We start from the raw sequence: 24,629 nt of genomic DNA on the forward strand, positions 1-24,629 counted from the left end.
GTCTTGGAATTGTTTACTTAACTATTCTATAAGAAGAAGAATTCTTGCTGGTTTTTCTCTCAATTGGAGAGGTTTTGGCCCTAGCTGATAACCTACGTACTATGTCCTATTGTCTCATTATTCTTTATACTTTGGTAGTTGTTTGATGACATAGAACACTAAAAATAATAAGTGAAATAAGAAGCTAACTAAGTGAAGTAAAAACACATCACAAGCAATTATCAATAAGGGAAATCACCTACCTTATTTCCCCTAGATTTCTCAGCGTGGTATGTATCTTCTTGAAGATGTGTTGTATTTTGTTTTATGATCATGGTTGTCTTTTGAACTACTTTGCAGGCTAACTAATTATCCTCTTATGTTATTGTGTGCCTCTTTTAGGATAATACTATTACTTTTCTTCTAGAGTCTCACTCTTTTTCTCCCTGTCATGAAAGTACCTTCTATACATTACAATTGTATACCTCAAAGTGTCAACTTACTTACTTATTCAAAGAATGTTGTATAATATGTTATGTTAATAATTATAGCCATGGAAAGCCCATAAGGACAATGGAAACTGGTTTTAATTGCAGTTGAGGCTCCTACTCCAAATCGTGTGAGGTCTAATTGGGACTTCACATCGGGGATAGCCACTTGGTTGACAAATTTCCAACACCATCAACAAATATATACTCAATTTGAATTGGAGGAAGCACACACAGATAAACATACCATTGTAGATCCATCTTATGTTTTAATCTACCAAGTGGTGAGTGGGGACAAATCTCTTGAGGATCAAACCTCTTTTAGAGTGAAAAAAGGTTTGATCCCTCTCAGCACTTGGTAGATCTGTAGTTAAGATGGATCTAGGTCAGTCTACATAACATGTTGACATGGCATATAAGGAAAATATTCTAATGGCCACAACTTTATTTGCAAAGCACATAATTTAATGAAGCTTATATCAATGAAAAACTCAAGTTGGACCAAATATGAGGGCATCCTTAAAAAATAAGTTTGAGATGGTTGAGAGAAGAGAAATTTCAATAACCTATTTCCTTAAGGTGGCCTAGGAGGTTGGGTCTAAATATTTTGTACCCTCAAAAAGGTATAGAGGGTACTATATGTGTTACAAAAAGTGTTAAAAAATAAAATATTTGATGACCATTGACTACAACCAAGAAAACATCACACTACTTTAGACATCATTCAAAGTTTCAATAAATTAATCTGGGAAGTACCAACATAACGAAAACTAAGAATCTTAAAACAAAAACCACAAAAATTATTTAAAATTTTAGCTTCCCAATTTGCATTGTATAAAAATATTGCATGGGAAGACTATCATCAAATGCAATAATGATGATTTAAAAATTCACGTAGTTGAGGAGGGATATAAATTCTACATAAATCCAACAAAGCCCTTGTTAAAATTTGAGAAAATCTACATGAAAATAGCAAACTCTTAAAATAAATCCCTAATAAATTTTCATAATTTCTAAGTGAATTTTGAAATATCTAGTGAACTCTTTAAAACTTGTGAGTGAACTTTGAATCTAGATATTTCAAAACTTGACAAAGAATCTAGAACGCTATCCAAAATTTATGGGATAATTTATAATTCTCTCCCAATATTTCAAAATTAAGAGAAAATCCCACAGAACCTCCAAATATTTCCTTCTCTATAAATGCATAGGCTAAACACTTTCATTTTAACGTAAATATATATATATATTTAATGAGGTAAAGTTTAAAGGTTCTCTCATTTTAAGAAAATCCCATTTTATATTTTAAAATTCTAAATTGCTCCCCTTAAGTATTTTTTTACCCATGTTTCACTTTTTACTTTTTTTTTCCCTCTTTATTCTATCTAAGTTACTGAGGGATCGATTAATAATGGAGGCACAATTGGTTTCTAGCCTCTTGCTTCATATGCTAGATAGAGACATTGAATTCCCCTTATTCAAAATATATTTACAGACGCAGAAATTAATCTACTCAAATTCTATATAGGGTAGCTTAAAATTTTGTGCATATCAAAGATGAAGTTGATTTTGTAAAAAAAAAAAGAGTTTTAACATGCTTTTAAGGTATTTTATGGTCGTGTGATAAATGGCATTTCTTATGCAATGTATGTCCCTTGTCCCTTGTCTCATAAACAAGGGGGTCTCATACACCAATTTGGTGTCTGGCTTGGCTGTGACCTTAAAAATGGATATTATTATTATTATTATTATTATGAATTATTTTTCTGTATGAATTATTTTTCTCATTTAGTACATTCCAATAAATTATAGTTTATTATCTATAGGTCATATGCAAAAGTTATGGCTCTAATAAGGTAACAATAGAAAAATCAATGCATATTTATATAGTTATCATTTTAGCATACCATAATACTAATATGAATATTCATTAATATGTGAGAATCTAATATACACTTTTAAAAGCATCATTAAGTTCTAAGAGAGTTTGAGAACCCTAAGCCTAATGTTAATTGCCCAAGGCTTTTTATTTCAAATTAAGGTGGATGTGGATCTCTTGACTTTTTATTTTGATTTTTTTAATTGAGGGCCTAGATTGATTTTCAAGGGAATATGCTCAAGATATGCTTAGTATTAATGATTATCAATGGTTGTATGCATCAAATAGTTTGTCAAGTTGCATTAAATTTTAATAAATTAAAAAAATAGATTTGTGTCACGTGCCTCCCACTCACTAATTTCCTAGAGATTTGAGATTATTCCAATTCTAATAAGTTCTTCCGTGATAAGTCCTTCATTATTATTTATAACATTACTTTATATATAAGCACATTTTATTTAGAAAAATGGTCCATTACTTTTAAGAAATTAAAAAAATTAAATTCGTGCCAGGTGGCTCCCACCCACCAATTTTCTAGGGATTTGAGATTATTTTGATTCTAATAAGTTCCTCCATGCAGGGTTGGAATTTCAAAACAAATACACCCCTCAAATTTTCACCTCCCCACCAGTATTGGTTTTGCAAATTTCTTACCTATATTTGACACGAAAATCATCCCATGATGGGCAATTCACCCGTCAAATTCCATTCATGCCTCCATACTAAGTTCCTCATTATTATTTATAACATTCATTTGTAATTTGTTGTTTTTCTTAATTTAAAGTTGACCCATAGCCTTTTTATTCATGGCTAATGAGGTAAATGTCTGCATTAGTAAGACATTTTTCTTGTTGCAATAGTTTTTGGTTATATTTATGAAGCCTTCGGCTATATCAATCACATTAGTATTTTTAATGTGGTTGTACTAATTATAATGCAAGGGTTCTCATTTTATTTAGCTACAGATTGTTCCATAGAATAAACATGAATATGGAGAAGATATTAAAAGTGAAAAAAAACTATAAAAAACCATAATATCTCATAACTTTGTAGTTAGCTTCAAGATATTTTTATTATAAAATTCAATAATAAAAGAAAGAAAAATGCATAGTAGTTGATTAGCCAAAAAAATATGATACTTTTTAACAACATTACCAAAACCAAATATTTTTTTTGTTAGTGCTCCATATAAAATTATCATCCAATTTGTGGAGATCCTGTAATCTATGACAGAGTTTGCAATGTCAATAAATAAACGCTAAATGCAAAATTATATCAATTAGAATTTAATATTGGTGGGATAGTTGTTGAGTTATATGTCTACTAATTTGACTTAATAATATAAATCATCTACAAAAATATTTGGATTATGAAGTGTCTTCATTAATATTAGTGAGATAGAAAATAATAATAGTTGGGTTATATGCCCATTAACGTAAACCATCTGTATAAATATTTTGATTATGATGCGTCTTCAATTGTCCCAACTAATGTGGAACTATATCCTATACTCATTCCTTATTTTGGTCTTATAAATTTATTGAATTTTAGTACTTTCCACTTAATATGGAACTAAATCTTATTTCTATTTTTAGATTCTATTTTCACTCAGTATGATTTGCTATATTTGTTTTTTTTGGGAAGAAGACTCAATGTATTAAAAGAAAATAGATAAAGCTCGAGAAATAAATGGAATTGAAGATTGGAATTCATCTTAAAGAATAATATATTTAAGATATTTTGATAATAATAAATTTTGTTAGTAGGAATGATAATCTAGTTAACTATTAAGTGAATGTTAATTTTTTTTATGCAGCTTTCTATCGTACACGTTTGTCTTATACAGGTGTTTTGTGATGCGGTTTTTTTTATTATCTTGATTTCATTGATCGTAATTATGCTTTTACCGTATAAGAGGCTCTCTATTTATATCCACCCACCACTCATCCTTGCATCGTCAGTTTGTGAGTTATCAGGCAGGTCAATTCTGTCGACCCACATTGGTTTCTAATCAGAGAATTGATTTTAGTTTCAATTCAGCTTTGGCTTGGACTTGATACTGACTCAGCAATCTGTTTCTGAGTTTGTGTCAGATGGGTTGCACATCTGTCCCCGCATTCTCCCTCGCCTGCCTGATACTGATCGCCTTGACATCTGCAAGGGATTTCGGATACTCCCCTGAGGATCTTCTCAGTGAGGACAAAACCGTGAGTCTCTATGAATCATGGCTCGCCAAGCACAACAAGGTCTATACATTAGCAGAGGAGAAGCAACAGAGGTACGAGATTTTCAGAGACAATCTGAGATATATAGATGAAGTGAACCAGCAGAATCTGAGCTACTGGCTTGGCCTTACCAAATTTGCAGACATGAGTCATGATGAGTTCAAATCAAAATACCTAAGAAATATACCCAGAGGTCATGACAAGAAATTCAGATACGAAAACGCTAGTGACTTGCCCGCGTCTATAGATTGGAGGAAGAAAGGTGCAGTGACCGCTGTCAAAGATCAAGGCAAATACGGTGAGTTTCTTTATATGTGAGATCTAAATTAATTTCAAGAACCGTCAAAGCTGATAGAGTAGCTCAATTTCAGTTAGGTTTTATATATAAAAAAAGGGAAAGAGCACTCGCTTCCATGGTGAATCCTTAGCCTAATCTCCATAAAATGTAAGGAACGCTAATTTCCATAAAATGTAACGAACGCTATTGATTGAGTAAAATCTCATTAACGTTTCAGATTTGTGGGTGTGTTATATATTATCCAGGCACTTCTTGGGCTTTCAGCGTAACTGGAGCAGTAGAAGGCATCCACCTAATTCAGATTGGTAATCTTGTTTCCCTTTCCGAGCAGCAGCTTATCGATTGTAACAAACCTCAAAACAACGGTTCCCAGGGGGGAGATGTGGGTGCCGGATTCCAATTCATTGTTTCTAATGGGGGACTTGATTCAGAATCAGATTACCCTTACCAGGGGAAAGACGGACAATGTGTTAAGGAAAAAGTATTTTGTATTACTTTAACTTAATTTAATTTAATTGACAATAAATTTTAGGAATATTTCAGAAGGGTTAACTCAATTATTTAACTTCATTCTTGTGATTCTATTTTGAAATATCTCCGAAATCTCCAATCTAGTAGATATGTTTTCCCTGTTTCCTGATTTTCTGTACTGCATGTTCACATTCAGTTGAATCAAAAAGTTGTATTTCCTGATTTTCTGCTGCTGCATGTTCATGTTCAGTTGAGTCACAAAGTTGCATCGATCACTGGGTACGAGCTTTGGGATGGCCCTGACAACTTTTTACAAGAGCTGGCTGGTCAGCCCGTGAGTGTGGGAATCGATGCCTCTGGCACAAATTTCCAGCATTACAAAGGCGTAAGAATAACACGTAGATTTACACAGTTAAAATAAAATTTGTATAATTTGGTTAAATATTCAACCATTCATATAATTTGTATAATTTCTTCGGGTACAAAAAGATCTTTATCCCTGGTAAACTTTGAAATCCCAACAAAAGTTTCCGATGTTTAATGTAAATAAACTTTCCATTCCAATTCCACGAGGGTTTGTGTTTTATTGCAGGGCGTGCTGTCTGGGCAGTGTGGAAACAAGACAAATCATTTTCTTGTAGCAGTTGGTTATGGGAGTGACTACATTATCGGAAAGAATTCATGGGGAACACAGTGGGGAGAAGAGGGATACATCAGACTTCACAGGAGCACTAGCGCCGAAGGACAGTGTGGGATCTATCAGCATATTGCTGTACCTACCACATATTTAAATTAATGCCAATCATTGATATTAATGAACTGGTAGTGGGCCATAGTTGGAAATACCAACAAATCAAAATGAAATTCTGATCGGGCGTACAGGTTCTCTCATCCCTAAAATAATTCAGCCAATCAAATCTATGTAACTATCGACGTGGAGTAAAATGTTTGAGTGTACTGTGCAGAAAGGAGTCTGTTTTACGTAGAGTTTAAAAGTATGTGCACCCATAATTTAATTAACGTTAGTTTTGTCATTAAATGTTTTATGTCCTAAAATATAGTTGGTTGACAGGCGTATATGTATAAATTTTTATATGGAATGAGGTTCGTTAACTTTTTTTTTTTTTTTTTTTTCCATGTGAGAGCTTAAGTTTTTCTAATTGAATATGTTAATTATTTGTCCTTTCATAATGTTTATCATATTACAGAGTTTGTCAGGGTGATTTGATTTTTAATAAATTTAATAAACTATATTTGTGTTACATGGCTCTCCTACCACCAATTTTTTAGGGATTTGAGATTATTCCAATTCTAATAAGTTTTTCTATATTGATATTATTCCAATTTTTGTAACTTCGTCATTGTTATGGACTCCCCACTCACCCATTTCTTAGGGATTTGAAATTATTCCAATTCTAATAAGTTTTTCATTCTTATTTATATTATTCATTTATATCTAAAGAAATTTTATTTAGCGAAATGGTGTATTACTTTAATAAATTAAAAAAATTAGATTCATGCCACGTGCCTCCCCACCCACCAATTTCCTAGGGATTTGAGATTATTCAAATTCTAATAAGTTCCTCCATGTTGAGATTATTCCAATTGTGATAAGTTCCTCAAGTTCCTCATTATTATTTATAACATTCATTTATATATAAGCAAATTTTATTTAGGAAAATGGTCTATTACTTTTTATAATTTTAAAAAATTAGATTCATGGCATGCAATTTCCTAGGGATTTGAGATTATTCCAATTCTAATAAATTCTTCCATCTTATGATTATTCCAATTCTAATGAGTTGATCATTATTATTTATAACATTCATTTATATATAAGCAAATTTTATTTAGCAAAATGGTCCATTAATAAATTTTAAAAAATAGATTCATGTAAGGTGGCTCCCCACCCACCAACTTCCTAGGGATTCAAGAGTATTCCAATTTTAATAAGTTCCTCCATAATAGAGTCTTCATTATTATTTATAACATTCATTTATATATAAGAAAATATATAACAAGGCATTTTCCTAAGCCTTCACTATGGTGCAAATAAATTCCTTCCATTTTGGCGTTAAGATGTCCTTGTCCCTCAACGTGTTTGAAGATCATATTGTCTACTCCAATCTTCTACTCATGGTAGAAGAATGTGAGTGATAAGTCTTCCTCAGTTAATAACAAAGTTTTCTATACCATATATAACAAGGCACTTTCTTATAATCATGGTAGCAACCAACTTCTTTGTCTGTTTTACCAGTATCTAAACATACATATATTTGTATGATGCCACATGAGCCTAAAAGTGGAAAATTTAACGTGGACAACCTATATGAGAAGTTTTGACATTTGATATTGGATCATGAGGCCGACTTATGGGACCTTAACTCTTGAGAAGAATATGTGTTGGCGCACAAATGAGGAGTACAAGGTTTGACCAACTTATGCTGTGAACCTCCACGAGATCATTTATGTGTCCGCTATAAATTGAGTAATTGAGTATGGATTATATGTTAATGATTTGAAGGTGTTTTCTGTGGAAGATTGTTTTACTTTTCAAATACAAATGTATAAAAGTAGCTAAGCTATGAATTTGGTTTGTCTTAGGTTTTGAGTGTAGGATTAGTATAGAATTATGTAAAGTAGAATGAATGAATTATTAGCAATCATTCAATAACAAATTTTCAAATTGCAAGTTGATATTAGTAGTCTTTTTCTTTGAAGATCAGTATTGATCTATTTTAATCACAAATCTAAGAAGTGTTTAGAGTGATATAATTTCTTCTTGTGTAATTTTTTTAAAATACAAAATTCGAAAAAAGATGTTTGCATCTCAAAGATAAAATTGAGAAAAGAAATATAGCCCAAATATAAAATAATAACATTACTTGAAATGCTTAAAATTGTTTTAACTATAAATGTGTATCTCTTTTCATTGTACATATTAGTTGACATTGAAATATTTCGTGGATAGGAATATATATATGAACTTTAGATGGAAGGAGGTTTGTTGATTTCTTTTTAATTGAGGTCCTAGATTGATTCTCAAGGGAATATGCTCAACATATGCTTCTTCATCATGTTTATGTATGGCTTAGTGTATTACAGAGTTTGCTAGGTTTCACTGAATTTTAATAAATTTAAAAAATTAGCCCACCCACCAATTTTTGAGTGATTTGAAATTATTCCAATTCTAATAAGTTCCTCCATGTTGATGTTATTATAATTCTAATGAGTTCCTCATTATTATTTATAACATTAGTTTATATATAAACACATTTTATTTAGCAGAATGGTTCATTAATAAAAATTATATTCGTGTCACGTGGCTCCCCACCCACCAATTTCCTAGGGATTTGAGATTATTCCAATTCTAATAAGTTCCTCCATGTTGTGATTATTCCAATTCCAATAAGTTCATCATTATTATTTATAACATTCATTTATATATAAGAAAAATTTATTTAGAAAAATGGTCCATTAGTTTTAATAAATCTAAAAGGCTCCTTACCCACTAATTTCCTAGGGATTTGAGATGATTGCAATTATAATAAGTTCCTCCATGTTGAGATTATTCCAATTCTAATGAGCTCCTCGGTATTATTTATAACATTCATTAATATATCGGAAAATCTTATTTAGTAAAATGGTATATTACTTTTAATAAATTTAAAAAATTAGATTCATTCCATTTCCTAGGAATTTGAGACTACTCCAATTATAATAAGTTCCTCCATGATAAGTTTCTCATTATTATTTATAACATTCATTTCTATATAAGGAAGTATATAAAAAGGTATTTTCCTATGTCTTCACTATGGTGCAAATAAATTCTATCCATTATGGCGTTAAGTTGTCCCTCAATGTGTTTGAAGATTATATTGTCTACTCCAATCTTCTTCTCAAGCTGGAAGAATGTGGGGTACAAGTTGTGAGTACTATGTCTTCTTTGATTAATAACAAAGTTTTCCATACCATATATAACAAGGTATTTTTCTATAATCATGGCAACAACTTACTTCACTATTTGCTTTACCAATATCTGAACATACATATATTTGTACGATGCCACAGGTATCTGATAGTTCCAAATTTAACGTGGACAATCTCTATGAAAAGTTTGGGCATTTAATATTAGATCACGATGCTAACTTAAGAGACCTCAACTCTCGAGACGAATATGTGTCCCTACACAAATGAGTAGTAAAAGGTTTGACAAGCTTAATAATGCCACGAATCTCCACGAGATTGATTATGTCCACTATAATTTTAGTAACTGGGTGTGGTTTAGATGTTAATGATTTGAAGGAGTGTTCTATGGAATATTTCTTTACTTTTCAAATACAAATGTATAAAAGTAGCTCAACTATGAATTTGGTTTGTCCTAGGTTTTTAGTGTAGGATTAGTGTAGAATTAGGTAAAGTAGCATGAATGAATTATTAGCAATCATTCAATAACAAATTTTCAAATTGCAAGCTGATCTTATTAGTTTTTTCATTTAAAGATTAGTATTGATCTATTTTAATCACAAATCTAAGAAGTGTTTAGAGTGATATAATTTCTTCTTGTGTAATTTTTTTTAAATGCAAAATTTGAAAAAAAATGTTTGCATCTCAAAGATAAAATTGACAAAAAAATATAGCCCAAATATAAAATAATAACATTACTTGAAATGCTTAAAAATGTTTTAACCATGAAAATTTATTTCTTTTCATTGTACATATTAGTTGACATTGAAATATTTTACTTATGAAGTACATTGTTTGTGTGATATATTTTTTAAAATTTTAATATATTCAAATGATATTATGGTAAATGAATTTATGAATTTACAAACGCTTATTTCATTTCATTTTATTTTGTATGAACTTATTTTTGAAAAATTCATTGTCTATTATTTATTTGTTTTTAAGATTTTGCAATATATTTTGAATTATTTCATTAAAAAAGTCTATAAAATAATAATGATGCAGGAGCATCTAGCTGAAGGGGATCATCATGACAGGAGGTCATCTAGTCTCTGAGAGGACCGAGGAGGAAATTTCAAGTGAGCACTTTAATTTCATTTCTTTCATTATTTTAATTTCTTAGGGATGTAGTATTTAGGAAGATAAAAGTTGAATTAAACGAACCGTTGTAGTTAATTTTTTTCATTTATCATGTTACCCTTTACAAATCATAGCGTAGGAAAAATAAATAGTTTTAGAACTGAAAACAAACCATCAAATGTAACTAACATCAATTAAGTGAAACTGTTTACCAAAATCATTCAAAAGGAGGTATAATGCATTGTAGCAGGTTCGACTTTTTGAAAAGGAGAAAAATAATAGAAATCTCTGAGCACACATAAGTTACATTTAACATCCCATAGATATCCAACTATAGTTTTTCATGCTGGGTTGCTTAACGTAGTAGAAGCGAGTTCTTTTATTTCTATTCTACAAAGCATATGTGTTTCTTTTTCTACTTGCATTAACTTAACAGGCCCACAGACAGTAATAATTTGTAAAAGTAAGAACTGGAGAAACCATATAAGCGTGGATGGTTATTCCCAGAACAATTAAAGAAAATGAGCGAAGGAAGACATTCGACAATGCACCAATTCCAGACATTAAGGACCCAAAAAAAAAAACCAACAACAAAGGTATTTCCTAAGAATGGAATCCTTACTTTTATTCACAAGAGTAATCATATAATCACTGTTTAAAATACATTACAGTCCATACTTAAAATAACATTGTTTAAGTCCTACAAGTGCGTAATAAAGAATGGGTTGAAAAACCCTAGCTTATAAACCCTATAGCCACAACCAAAAAACTGTAATAATGCAAGCCTAAGGACATTAGTTACATTACGCTGGACAGACAGAAGATTCCATGCCTAATAACTAGCGAAGCCATGTTTAAGCTAGTGACGACATAGGCAAGCAAATAAAACAAGTCAATAAGGAACGACCCTACCCGGGTCTTGCCAGCACGTGACATAGCAGAAGCCAGGTCCTTCCGAACGAACCCATCTACAACAAAACCACCGAAACAGAGTGTAAGTGTTACGTAGAAGGAAAAGAAGAGCCGAGGAAAAAAAATACCGAAAGCATAGGGTTCGAGACTTACTAGTGAAGAGACAGAGCATCGAGGTTGCAGTCACCCAAGGGTCCCTCTACTCACAAAGGAGAAAATGAGTTAGACAACAACGTAACAAGTGGAGAACGATGATGGCATAGAACAATAGCTTACCTTTATCATTGTGGAAGAAGCCGAAGCTGTAGACCCCTAGTATGATCAGTGAAATTTGAGAGTGATTGAACTAAAGAAACTGAGACAAGGAACAGTCACTCTGGTTAATTGAAACAAGAAACTAAGACTATACACAGAGAAATTGAAAATTTTTCAAGACAATTGTGTTTCCATAGAGTGACAGGGTAAATCAAGCATTGAGGCAGAAGAACAAGAGAAAAATAGCACAAAATAGTGTTTCCTTACCAACCAGTGAAGTCGAGCAGATATCCAGGTCAAGGTCAAGAAAAAACAATAGTAACAGCATAATCACACAGTGAAATCGCACCAGAAGAACCGAACAGTGAAACCCTCGAGCTCCAACAGAACAATGCACAACTGACTGGGAGAATAGGGTTTGTGGGTCGTTAACCAAGGCGAGAGTGTGATTTCCAAGAAATGGACACATGTCCAACATCCAATGGTGCTGGTATGAGTAATAAAGACTGGGAGTGAAAATATCTGTGCTAATCATTGTAATCAACCTTTGATTAATCTAATCACATAGTTAATCACCACCAAATCATTCATATTAACTTATATTCATTTATTAAAGTTTGTTGAGTGCATCGAGGGGGTTGGACCCATAATGTGGTATCAGAGTAGGAAATTGAAAGTGCCAGGATAGACATGGAAGTGGGAAGATGAGGATGTGGGAGAGGTGTGCGCAGAGCAGTAGTTGAAGGAGTGAGAGAAGAAATAAGGATCCTTACTGCTCGTTTGGAGGCAGTTGAAGTAGGAAGGAGAAGGGATCCAGTGGTGGGAGATGACAACGAAAAAGAAGCCATAGTTACAACAGATGGATCGGATGAAGAAGGACCAGAGATGAGGTTGTTGAGGTTGGTCTTATTGGCTAGTAGCAAGCCTAAACCAGAGATCCTAAATTACGATGGCAGCTTGTCCATAGAAGTTCTGTTGGACTGGATCAGCGAATTGGAAAAGTATTTTGAATGTGAAGAGGTCAGTGACGATTAGAGAGTTAAGTTAGCTACAATGAAGTTGAAAGGGGATGCAACCCTATTGTGGGACATTGTCCAAGTGGAAAGAAGAAGGATGAACAAGATTCCAATAAAGAAATGGTGTAGGATGGTGGCCAAGTTGAAAGGTATATTTCTACCAAAGGATTACCAAATTGCACTGCATCGGCAAGTGCAAAATTTGAGACAAAAAGGGATGACAGTGAGAGAGTATACGAAATAATTCTACTGGGTAAATTTAAGAGCTAGTTACACCAAGGACAGCTCGAAGAAAATAGCAAGGTATGTAAACGGTTTGAGATTGGAAATATTGGACGAAAACAACATTCTTTCCTCGAAAAATATAGAGGAAGCCTACTAGAGTGCTTTGAAGGCAGAGGAGAAGATCACCAGGAAAGAAAAAGCTAGGAGAGGATGGGGAACCGAAAGAGGACGAGGACAGTCCTATGGTAGAGGACAGACTACCAGTAATAGTGAAGAGGGCAGCAACTCCAAGTCTTGAGGAACAACAGAAAAAAGAGACAACACTAGAGGTGGCAAGCCATATCAGCGAGGTAGAGGTAATGGCCACAATAGAGGTAGAGGAACAAGCTGGCCAGAGAGGAACGTTTGCTTCATAGCCTGAGGAAGCAGAGGAACCGCCTCGAGAAGCAGAAAATGTGCCAGAAACAGGGTAAGCCTTAGTTTTGAACAAAGTGTTGTTGAAACCAGCCAAAGAAACAGCTGAACAAACTCAAAGAAAAGCATTGTTCCAATAGTTTGCAAGTCACATGGAAAATGTTGCAAGCTGATCATCGACAGTGGGAGTACAGATAATTTGGTTGCCACCGAAATGGTAGAGAAGTTGGGTTTGAAGCAACTGAAGCACCCCACCCCTTACAAGGTGTCGTGGTTGTAGAAAGGCCATCATCTATTGGTTGAAAAACAGTGTGAAGTTGAGTTCCACATTGGCAGGTACAAAGACAAAGTTATTTGTGATATTATGCCAATGGACATGTGTCACATACTACTAGGAAGGCCATGGCAGTATGACTGGAAAGTAGTGCATGATGGAAAGACAAACTGCTACAAGTTTGTCAAAGATGGGATCAAGCACACAGTTGTTCCCATCAAGGAGGAGGAGATAACAAAAACAAGTGGGATGAAGCAATACTAATGGGTGGAAAATAGTTTCTGAAGCAAATTGAGGAAAGTGAAATGAGCTATGTTGTTGTGAGGAGAGAAAAGACAGTGTTGTTGCACACAGAAATGTATGATTTTCCTGCAGAAATTCAGAAAATGCTACAGGAGTTTAGTGATATTTTAGTCGACGATTTGCCAGACAAGTTGCCTCCCAAAAGAAGTATTAGTCATCATATTGATTTTATACCTGGAGCAAGTCTACCAAATAAGGAAGCATATTGGATGAGCCCCAAAGATAATGAGGAGATTAGAAAATAGGTGCAGGAATTGGTAGATAAAGGGTTGATAAGGGAGAGTTTGAGCCCTTGTGCAGTACCAACAGTTCTCGCTCCCAATAAAGGAGGAGAATGGCGAATGTGCACAGATTCGAGGGCCATCAATAAAATCACCATAAGGTATAGATTTCCACTGCCACATATGGACGATATGGTGGACTACCTGAGTGGGGCAGCATACTTCTCGAAGATTGATTTAAAGAGTGGCTATCATCAGACCTAGATTAAGGAAGGAGATGATAGGAAGACAACCTTCAAGACTAATGAAGGGTTGTATGAGTGGCTAGTTGTGCGATTCGGTTTGAGTAACGCCCCTAGAATTTTATGTGACTGATGAACGAAATGCTGAAAGAGTTCATCGGCAAGTTTCTAATAGTGTATCTTGATGACATATTAATTTTCAGCAAGACTAAGGAGGAACACTTTCGACATGTTCAGAGTGTGTTGGAGAAATTGCAGCAGAATAAGCTGTTGATAAATCTGAAAAAAAATGTACTTTCCTACAAAGAGAACTGGTTTATTTGGGCTTTGTAATTGAAAAAAATGAGTTGAAGATGGACCCGGAAAAGATTGTAGCAATCATTAACTGGCCATCCCCGAAAATCCTGTTTGAGGTATGTAGTTTTCATGAGCTGACAAGTTTTTATTTCAAATTTATAAAAAAATTCAGTGAAATTTACACACCTATGTTGGACACTATAAAAAAGGCAAGTCAGCCTTTTCGTTGGACCGAGGCAGCAGAGAAAAGATTTTAGCTCCTGAAGAAGAAAATTACAGAAATACCAATTTTAAGATTTCCACATTTTAATAAGCTTTTCCAGGTTCGTTGTGATGCAAGCAGTACAACCATTGGAGCTATACTCTGCCAAGAAAACAAAACTATTGCATTTTTCAGCGAGAAGTTGAAGAAGAGCAGGTAGAGGTATTCATCATATGACAAGGAATTCTATGCTATTATCCAAGAACTGAAGCATTAGAGACACTATCTTCTGGGGAGTGAGTTTGTTTTATTTTCTAATAATTCTGCGCTGCAATATGTGATGCAACAGCATAAACTGAACTGTTGGGTTGTGTTATATTCTTTCCACGACTAACCCACTTAGTGAACTGGGGGGTTAGAGGGGGGGCGGAACCCCCCCTTCATTGCGCGGATTACGTAGTGGGGGGGTCACAAGGGGGTTTGAGGGGGGCAGGTAGCCCCCCTCTATGGGTTTCGTGGCAGCGCCCCAAGAAAGTTTTTTTTTTGGACCCTATATTAGGTTGGGCGAACCTACCTATGGTTTTTGGTCCATGGTTTTGGATGCGATGGTTTTCAATCCATGGTATTGGATGCTTCGGCATGTATAAATATGTATTGTAACATTGAAAGGAATAAAATGAAAAATCAAGCTGGTAGTCCCGGTTTTGGGATCCAGGGGAAAATCTCTGTGTATATGTGTTTTATGTGTTATGCTCTCGCATTGTTTATTTTCTATGTTTTAGAATTTGTATGCAGGTAATTTCTGTACAGGGTTAAAACCTATATTTGGTATCAGAGCTATTTTGGCTTCAAGGGGACGCCTTTGTTGCTGAGGGGTTTCGCTCAGGCCTGTTGTAGACCCTGTTCAGTGGGAGATCTGCGGGATCGATTCTGGTGGTGAAAGAAGATGGCGAGGAGCGGAAAGATAGAGATCGAGAAGTTCAATGGTCAGAGTTTTGAGTTGTGGAAACTCAAGATAGAGGATCTGTTGGTGGATAAAGATCAGTGGATCGCGGTAGATCCAGGTACTAAACCAACGGGAGTGACCGATGAAGAATGGAATAAGTTGGATCAAAAGGAAAAGAGAACAATACGATTGTGTGTCTCAGATTCAGTATTGCTGAATGTATCAGGGGAAGCTACGACGAAGGCTTTGTGGGACAAGTTAGGGACTTTGTACCAATCTAAGTCTATGGTGAATAAACTGTTCCTGCAGAAAAAGCTGTATAACCTAAGGATGAAAGATGGAGACTCGGTGACAAAGCATCTAAACGCATTTAATACTGTGGTAAGTTAGTTAGCGTCTGTTGATATTAAAATTTTAGATGAAGATAAGTGCATCAGTTTGTTGTGTTCTCTACCAGATTCGTGGGATAGTTTGGTTATTGCAATAGGTAGAAATGCAACTGCTTTGCAGTTTGATGAAATAGTCTCAGCCTTGCTGATGGAGGAGATGAGATGGAAAAGTATGGAGAGCCAGAATGGTGATGCCTTGTCTATATGAGGATGGTCCCATAATAGAAACAAAAATAAGTCATCAAGTGGGAGATCTAAATCTAGAGGGAGATCTAAATCTCCAGGAAAACCTGTAAAGGTGGTGTGCTGGAGATGCGGAAAGGAAGGGCACTTCAAAAGGGACTATAAATCTAAAGCTCCTGATAAAGGAAAGGGATCTGATGATGCTCCTTCTGCAGAGGAAAAAACCACCTCAGATGAAGGTGGGGATGTGTACTTGGCTTCTTTAAGTACACATGTAGATCATGAGGAATGGTTGATTGACTCAGGTGCATCCTTTCACTTCACTCCCCATAGAGAGTGGTTCTGCGAGTATCAGAAATATGATGGTGGTGATGTCTTGTTAGGAGATGATAGGAAGGCTAGAATCATTGGTCACGGAAAAGTAAAGTTGAAGTTGCAAGATGGAAGGGTTAGAACACTTCCAGATGTTCTGCATATTCCTGCATTGGAAAAAAAATCTGATTTCTGTAAGCAAGTTGGATGATGTAGCTGTAAAAACAGTGTTCGAGAAGGATACCTGCAAGATGGTTCGGGGAGCACTGGTATTGATGAGGGGAGTTCGGTTTGGAACTTTGTACAAGCTGCAAGGTAGCACTGTTGTTGATGGGTGCAATAGTTCTGTGGTTCCTGAAAGTGGAGCTGAAAATCTAGTGGTCTCTGGAGAGAAGACCATTCTGTGGCATCAAAGGCTTGGACATATTGGAGAGAAGCACCTTCGAATACTTCATGGTAAAGGTATGGTAGAAGGTATGAGAAATAGCTCTCTGGATTTTGATTTGTGTGAAAATTGTGTATATCGAAAGTAGAATCGGGTGAGTTTCCCCTCTGGTGCTAAGAGGGCAAAACAGATATTAGAGCTTGTGCACAGTGATGTGTTTAGACCTGTGAAAGTTCCATCACTGGGTAAGTCTGTGTACTATGTATTATTTATAGATGACTTCTCAAGGAATACATGGATATATTTCATTAAGAAGAAATCTGAAGTCTTTGACAGGTTTAAAGAATTTAAGGCTCTGGTGGAAAATCAGACAAAGAAGAAGATAAAGGTGCTGAGGACAGATAATGGTGGAGAGTTTTGCAGCAAGGAATTTGAAGAATTCTGTAAGAAGTGTGGTATGGCACGGCAGAAGACTACTCCATATACACCTCAGAAAAATGGAGTCGCAAAAAGAATGAACAAGACGTTGATGGGAAGGGCAAGAAGCATGCTTAGTGGTTCTGGGTTAGGACAAGAATTCTGGGTAGAGGCGGTGGATACTACATGTTACTTGGTCAACAGGTCACCTTCATCACCGTTGGAGGATAAGACTCCAAAAGAAGTATGGACTGGTAAGAAACCCTCTCTTTCACATCTAAGGGTATTTGGATGTGATGCATATGTACATGTTCCAAAGGAGAAACGAACCAAGTTGGATAGTAAATCTGAAAAGTGCATCTTTATTGGGTATAAGGATGGTTTAAAAGGTTATAAGCTTTGGAACCCAGTCAAACGGAAGGTTGTGTACAACCGAGATGTGGTGTTCAGAGAGGTAAAAGATGTTATTAAACATGAAGTCCAACCAAAGGAACCTGAGAAGATAGAGTTTGAACTAAAGCAGGAAGAATCAGACTCTGCAGCAGAGGAGGAATCAGAAGATGAAGATCCACAAACTACGGCTATGAGAAGATCAGTTCGAGAAAGAAGGCAGCCAGAAAGGTATAGTCCTTCTACTTTATGTTCAAATTTTTCTTTTTCTGTTACTGATGATGATCCCAGAACTGTGAAGGAAGCAGTAGATTCAGAGGATGGAAAGCTCTAGAAAGAGGCCATGGTTGATGAAATGGCATCTTTGCACAAAAATGAGGCTTGGGATATGGTGGAGTTGCCAGCTGGAAGGAAACCCATTGACAGCAAATGGGTGTTTAAAAAGAAGACAAATAAAGAAGGGAAGGTGGAGAAATACAAAGTTTGATTGGTAGCAAAAGTATATTCCCAAGTGTCGGGAATTGATTTTAGTGATATTTTTTCTCCTGTTGCCAAGGTAACTTCTATTAGATTACTTTTATCTGCTGTTGCTGCTTTTGATTTTGAGGTAGAACAGATGGATGTGAAGACAAAATTTCTTCACAAGGATTTGGAAGAGGAAATCTACATGAAGCAACCCGAAGGCTTTGCGGTGAAGGGTAAGAAAGAACTAGTATGCAAGTTAAATAAGTCTTTGTATGGGTTAAAACAGTCACCAAGGATGTGGTATAAAAAATTTGATACATTTATACGGGGACTTGGCTTCACTAGAAGCAAAGCAGATCACTATGTGTATTTTAAATTAATTGGTGACCGTGTTATTTATCTAGTCTTGTATGTGGATGATATGTTGCTGGTTGGAAATGACAAAGAAATTATCTAGGATTTGAAGACCCAATTTTCCTCCAAATTCGACATGAAAGATATTGGTGCTGCAAACTATATTTTGGGCATGGAAATTAAAAGAGATCGGGAAAGGAGGAAGCTCTGGTTAAACCAGAGGATGTATGTCGAGACAATATTGCAGAGGTTTAATATGCAGGATAGTAAACCAGTGAAGGTTCCTATTCCTATAGGTGTGAGGTTATCTGCTGAACAGTGTCCCAAGACACAAGAAGAGGAAGAGGACATGTCCCATGTTCCATATGCAAATGTAGTTGGTAGCCTGATGTATACAATGGTCTGTACTAGACCAGACATTGCACATGCAGTGGGAGTACTGAGCAGGTTTATGTCAAAACCAGGGAAGGAGCACTGGACAGCAGTGAAGCGGGTTTTCAGGTATTTGCATGGCACTAGTGATTATGGTTTGTGCTACCAAGGAAGACCAGGATTGGACAGAGTTTTGGATATTCGTGGCTTTATTGATGAAGACTGGGCTGGAGATCTGGATCAGAGAATATCTACAAGTGGGTATGTGTTTAACCTATTTGGAGGTGGAGTCAGTTGGAAGAGTAAGAAACAATCTGTAGTGGCACTATCAACTACAGAGGCAGAATAAATGGCAGCCACTCATGCAAGCAAGGAAGCAATTTGGTTGCAGAGATTGTGTTCAAGTATGGGTTTAGTACAGGGAGCTATAAGAATAGACTGTGACAACCAAAGTGCAATTTTCTTGGCAAAGAACCCTACTTATCATTCAAAGACAAAGCACATTGATGTTCAGTATCACTTTGTGAGGGATATGATAGAAGACAAAAAGGTGTTGCTGGTAAAGGTGGAAATTTTGAAGAATACTACAGATGCATTGACAAAATATGTGAGCTCTGAGAAGTTCTCTTGGTGTAGAGAAACAATGGGCATTTCAGGGTTGGAAAAATGACTAAGCTCTCCTGTGGCCCCGTGTGGAAAGAAAACAACAAGTGGGAGATTGTTGGGTTGTGTTATATTATTTCCACGAATAACCCACGTAGTGAACCGGGGGGTTAGAGCGGGGGCGGAGTCCCCCATTTGTTGCGCGGATTGCGCAGCGGGGGGGGGTTTGAGGGGGGAGGGTAGCCCCCCTCTACGGGGTTTGGGGCAGCGCCCCGGGAAAGTTTTTTTTTTTAACCCTATATTAGGTTGGGCGAACCTACCTATGGTTTTCGGTCCATGGTATTGGATGCTTCAGCATGTATAAATATGTATTGTAACATTGAAAGGAATATAATGAAAAATCAAGGTGGTAGTCCCGGTTTTGGGATCTAGGGGAAAATCTCTGTGTATATGTGTTTTATGTGTTATGCTCTCGCATTGTTTATTTTCTGTGTTTTAGAATTCGTATGCAGGTAATTTCTGTACAGGGTTAAAACCTACATGAACCACAAGCATGCCAAGAGGGTCGAATATTTGCAGAGTCTCACCTTTGTGTTGAAACACATCAGTGGGCAGGCCAACAAGGTGGTAGATGCGTTGATTAGAAGAGCCTTGCTCTTACAAGAAAGTACAATACAAGTGTTGGGCATTGAGCATTTGAATGACTTGTATCAGACCGATGCAGATTTCAAAGAGGCTTATGAAGCCTATCAGAATCCCTTGCTGAGGAACAATAATCCATGTTTGGTCTACAATTTACAGGAGAAGTTACTGTTTAAAGGGGGATAGTTATGTATTCCTGATTGTTTGATGAGAGAAAATATTATTCAAGAGAAGCATAGTAGAGGTCTAGCCAGACATTTTGGCATAGAAAGAACTTTAGAATAGCCCAGACAGTTTTATTACTAGCCAAGAATGCGAAGGGATGTGCAGCGATATGTGAGTAGGTGTAAAGTCTACCAATTAGCGAAAGGACACAGTCAAAACATAGGACTTTACACACCACTGCCTATTCCAAGTAGGTCATGGGACTCAGTCAGCATTGACTTTGTCTTAGGATTGCCAAGAACGCAATGAGGCTACGACTCGGTGATGATGGTGGTAGACAGGTTCTCAAAAAGGCGCATTTCATCCCTTGTATAAAACCAGTGATGCCACTCAAGTAGCTCACCTGTTTTTCACTGAGATTGTTAGACTGCACAGCCTACCTAGATCTATTATTTTCGACAGCGACTTGAAATTCACAAGACACTTTTGGCACACCCTGTGGAGGAAATTGGATACACAATTGAATGTCATCTTTGCATATCACCTGTAGACTAACGGGAAAAAGGAACTGGTGAATAAGAGTTTGGGGAACCTGCTACGGAGCCTGAATGGAGAAAACTCATGGTTATGGGATCGACTGCTTTCTCAAGAAGAATTCGCTTATAAAAATTCACCGAAATGTAGCACTGGGCACGGTCCATTTCAAATCCTATATGGCATGCATCCTTGCAGAGTACATGAGTTGCAGGATCTGGGAAAATTGGAAAAGAGAAGTGCTGATGGGGAATATTTCGCCTAAGCAATGAATGATCTACACGAGCAGGTGAAATCAAAGTTGTAGGACAACAGTCAGAAATACAAACAGTAGGCAAATTAAAAGTGATGAGAAGTGCAGTTTAATTTAGGGGATGAAGTCTTTACACACTTACGCAAAGAACGGTTTCCTAAGGGCACATATAATAAGCTGAAATTTAAGAAGATTGGTCCCTGTAAAATTCTGCGTAAATTCTCAGCGAATGCTTATGAAATACAGTTGCCACTAGATATAGGCATATCACCTATTTTCAATGTGGCAGACCTGTTCCCATATACTTCCAACCATGAAGATGACAATGTGGTACGGCCAGATTGGGACACCCAAGTTGAAGGAATTTCTTGGATGAGGCAAATGCCTTCGGCTCAACCCCATGAGATCAAGAAGATTCTCGACACACAGGTGGCCAAGCGAACTTGCAGGAAGGAGTATCTGCAGTACCTTGTCAAGTGGACAAACTTTCCTATTGAGGAAAGTTCGTGGCTCGACACAGCACAGATACAGAAGGCAGGTTATTCTATGGAGGAGCTCATGGAATAGAGCCATGACTTTTTATTACCCCGAGAGCCTAATGCAGGAGCATCTAGTTGAAGGGGATCATCATGACAGGAGGTCATCTAGTCTGAGAGGATTGAGGAGGAAATTTCAAGTGAATACTTTAATTCATTTCTTTTATTATTTTAATTTCTTAGGGAAGTAGTATTTAGGAAGATAAAAGTTGAATTAAATAAACTGTTGTAATTAATTGTTTTCATTTATCATGTTGTCCTTTATAGATAATAGAGTAGGAAAAATAAACAGCTTTAGAACTGAAAACAAACCATCAAATGTAACTAACAGCAGTTAAGTGAAACTATTTTCCAAAATCATTCAAAAGCAGACAGAATGCATTGTAACAGGTTCGACTTTTTGGAAAGGAGAAAAATAATAGAAATCTTTGAGCACACAGAAGTTAAATTTAACATCCCACAGTTGTCCAACTATAGTTTTTCATCTTGGGTTGGTTAATGCAGTAGAAGCAAGTTCTTTAATTTCTGTTCTACAGAGCATATTTGTTTCTTTAAAGCAAACACATAACAAAGTGAAGGAAGGAAGACTTTGGACAACACACTAGTTCTATATAGTAAGGACAAAAAAAGAAAACCAAAAACATAGGTATTTCCTGGGAATGGAATCCTTACTTATATTCACAAGAGTAATCATATAATCTCTGCTAAAAATACATTACATTCCATACTGAAAATAACACTGTTCAAGTCCTATAAGTGTGTAATAGAAAATGGTTTGAAATACCCTAGCTTATAAACCCTATAGCCACAACCCAAAAAATGTAATAATGCATGCCTAAGGACATTAGTTACATTACGCCGGACAAAGAGAAGATACTGTGCCTAATAACTACCCAAGTCATGTTTAAGCCAGCAATGATAGAGGCAAGCAAATGAAAGAAGTCAATAAGGAACGACCCTACCTGAGTCTTGCCAGCACACGACATAGAAGAAGCCAGGTCCTCTCGAACTAACCCATCTGCAACAACACCACCGAAACAGAGTGTAAGTGTTATGTAGAAGGAAAATAAGAGCCGAGGAAACAAAATACCGGAAGCGTAGTGTTCGAGACTTACCAGTGAAGAGATAGAGCACCGAGGTTGCGGTCACCCAAGGGTCCCTCTGCTCACAAAGGAGCAAATGAGTCAGACAATAGTGTAATGAGTGGAGAACAATGATGGCATAGAACAGTAGCTTACCTTTATCACTATGGAAGAAGCCGAAGCTATAGACCCCCAAGACCACAACCTACCAATGCAACAAAGTAGTATGACCAGTGAAATTCTAGAGCGATTGAACTAAAGAAACCGAGAGAAGGAACAATCACTCCAGTTAAGTGAAACAAACAACTAAGACTATACATAGAGAAATTGAAAATTTTCCAAGACAATCGTGTTTCCATAGAGTGACAGGGTAAATCAAGCATTGAGGCAGAAGAAAAAGAGAAAAATAAGAAAGAATAGTGTTTCCTTACCAACCAATGGAGTCGAGCAGATATCCAGGTCAAGACTAAGCAAAAACAACAATTACAGCATAATCACAAAGTGAAATTGCACCAGAAGAACCGAATAGTGAAACCCTCGACCTCCAATAGAACAATGCACAAATGATCGAGAGAATAGGGTTTTTAGGTCATTAACCAAGGCGGGAGTGTGATTTCTGAGAAACAAACACATGTCCTACGTCCAATGGTCCTAGTATGAGTAATAAAGACTGTGAGTGAAAATATCCGTGCTAATCATTGTAATCAACCTCTGATTAATCTAATCACATAGTTAATCACCACCAAATAATTTGTATTAACTTATATTAATTTATTAAAGTTTATTGAGTGCATCGAGGGGGATGGAGCCATTAAATAATTTATGGGGTTTATTAATCTATGGCTTCATATTTCTAGGGTATGATATTATTCATAGGGTTTATAATATTAATATTTATGTTTTTAATATAAATCCATTGGGTTTATAATCATGGTCAACTATGGTCCAAAGCCACATCGTAATAAAGATTTTCTCGATATGAAAATCAACCATGGTCAATCATGTTCTAACATTTCATTGTGACAAAGTTTGTCTCAACCATGGTTAAACATGGTCAATCATAGTCAACCATGGTCAACCATGTTCACATTGTGACAAATACTGTCTCTTGGTCTAATGTCACATTGTCACAACCATGGCCATCCATTGTCAACTATGGTCCAACATCGCATTGTGACATATATTGTCTCAATATGGAGATCAATCATGGTCAACGATGATTAGTCATTGTCTAATGTTACATTGTGACAAACATTATCTCAATATCAAAATCAAGCATTGCCAATCATATTCCAATTTCACATTGCGACAAATATTTATCTTAGGATTTATAATCCTTGGGTTTATAATATTTGTCCCTTGGCTTTAATATTATTCCCTTGGGTTTATAATCCCTAGGGTTTATTATTCCAAAGGGTTTATACCATTTATCTTAGGTTTTATATACCTTGGGTTTATAATATTAATCCTTGGGTTTAATATTATTCCCTTGGGTTTATATTATCAATCCATTGGCATTTTAATCCCTTGGGTTTTTTGTATTAGTCCGTTGGGTTTTTTGTTTTAATCCCTTGGGTTTATAATATCAATCCCTTTAAGGTTTATATACCTTGCATTTATAACATTGATCCCTTGGGTTTAATATTATTTTCTTGGGTTTATAATACCTTTGGGTTCAATCATGGTTATCCATGGTCAACCATGGTCCAACATCTCATTGTGACAACATTATGTCAATATGAAAATGAATCATGGTCAACCATATTCCAACATCGCATTGTGAAAATATTTATCTTAGGGTTTATAATATTTATCATAGGGGTACCTTTGTTTTATAACATTTATCCCTTGGGT

At 35.9% G+C, this 24,629-nt stretch overlaps 1 protein-coding gene across 1 annotated transcript; it reads left to right on the forward strand.

Moving 5' to 3' along the window:
- The first annotated feature begins 4,439 nt into the window (after positions 1–4,439).
- Positions 4,440–21,724, forward strand: LOC149235791 (cysteine protease XCP1-like). Its single transcript, XM_089368666.1, has 5 exons — positions 4,440–4,869; positions 5,115–5,350; positions 5,591–5,725; positions 5,933–6,089; positions 21,447–21,724. Exons 1-5 carry the CDS (start codon positions 4,440–4,442, stop codon positions 21,722–21,724), a joined length of 1,236 nt encoding a protein of 411 aa, XP_089224792.1.
- The last annotated feature ends 2,905 nt before the right edge of the window (positions 21,725–24,629 follow it).

The sequence above is a fragment of the Pinus tabuliformis genome, chromosome 8 (genome assembly GCF_031772625.1).
Source record: "Pinus tabuliformis cultivar Carrire ecotype Pingquan chromosome 8, CPIR1, whole genome shotgun sequence".
In the NCBI taxonomy this organism is placed as follows: Eukaryota; Viridiplantae; Streptophyta; class Pinopsida; order Pinales; family Pinaceae; genus Pinus; species Pinus tabuliformis.

Coding starts and splice junctions, on each gene's coding strand:
- LOC149235791 (XM_089368666.1), top strand. CDS start 4,440: ATGGGTTGCACATCTGTCCCCGCATTCTCCCTCGCCTGCCTGATACTG. Junction 5,351..5,590: donor GACAATGTGTTAAGGAAAAA/GTATTTTGTATT, acceptor GTTCATGTTCAG/TTGAGTCACAAAGTTGCATC. Junction 5,726..5,932: donor ATTTCCAGCATTACAAAGGC/GTAAGAATAACA, acceptor GTTTTATTGCAG/GGCGTGCTGTCTGGGCAGTG.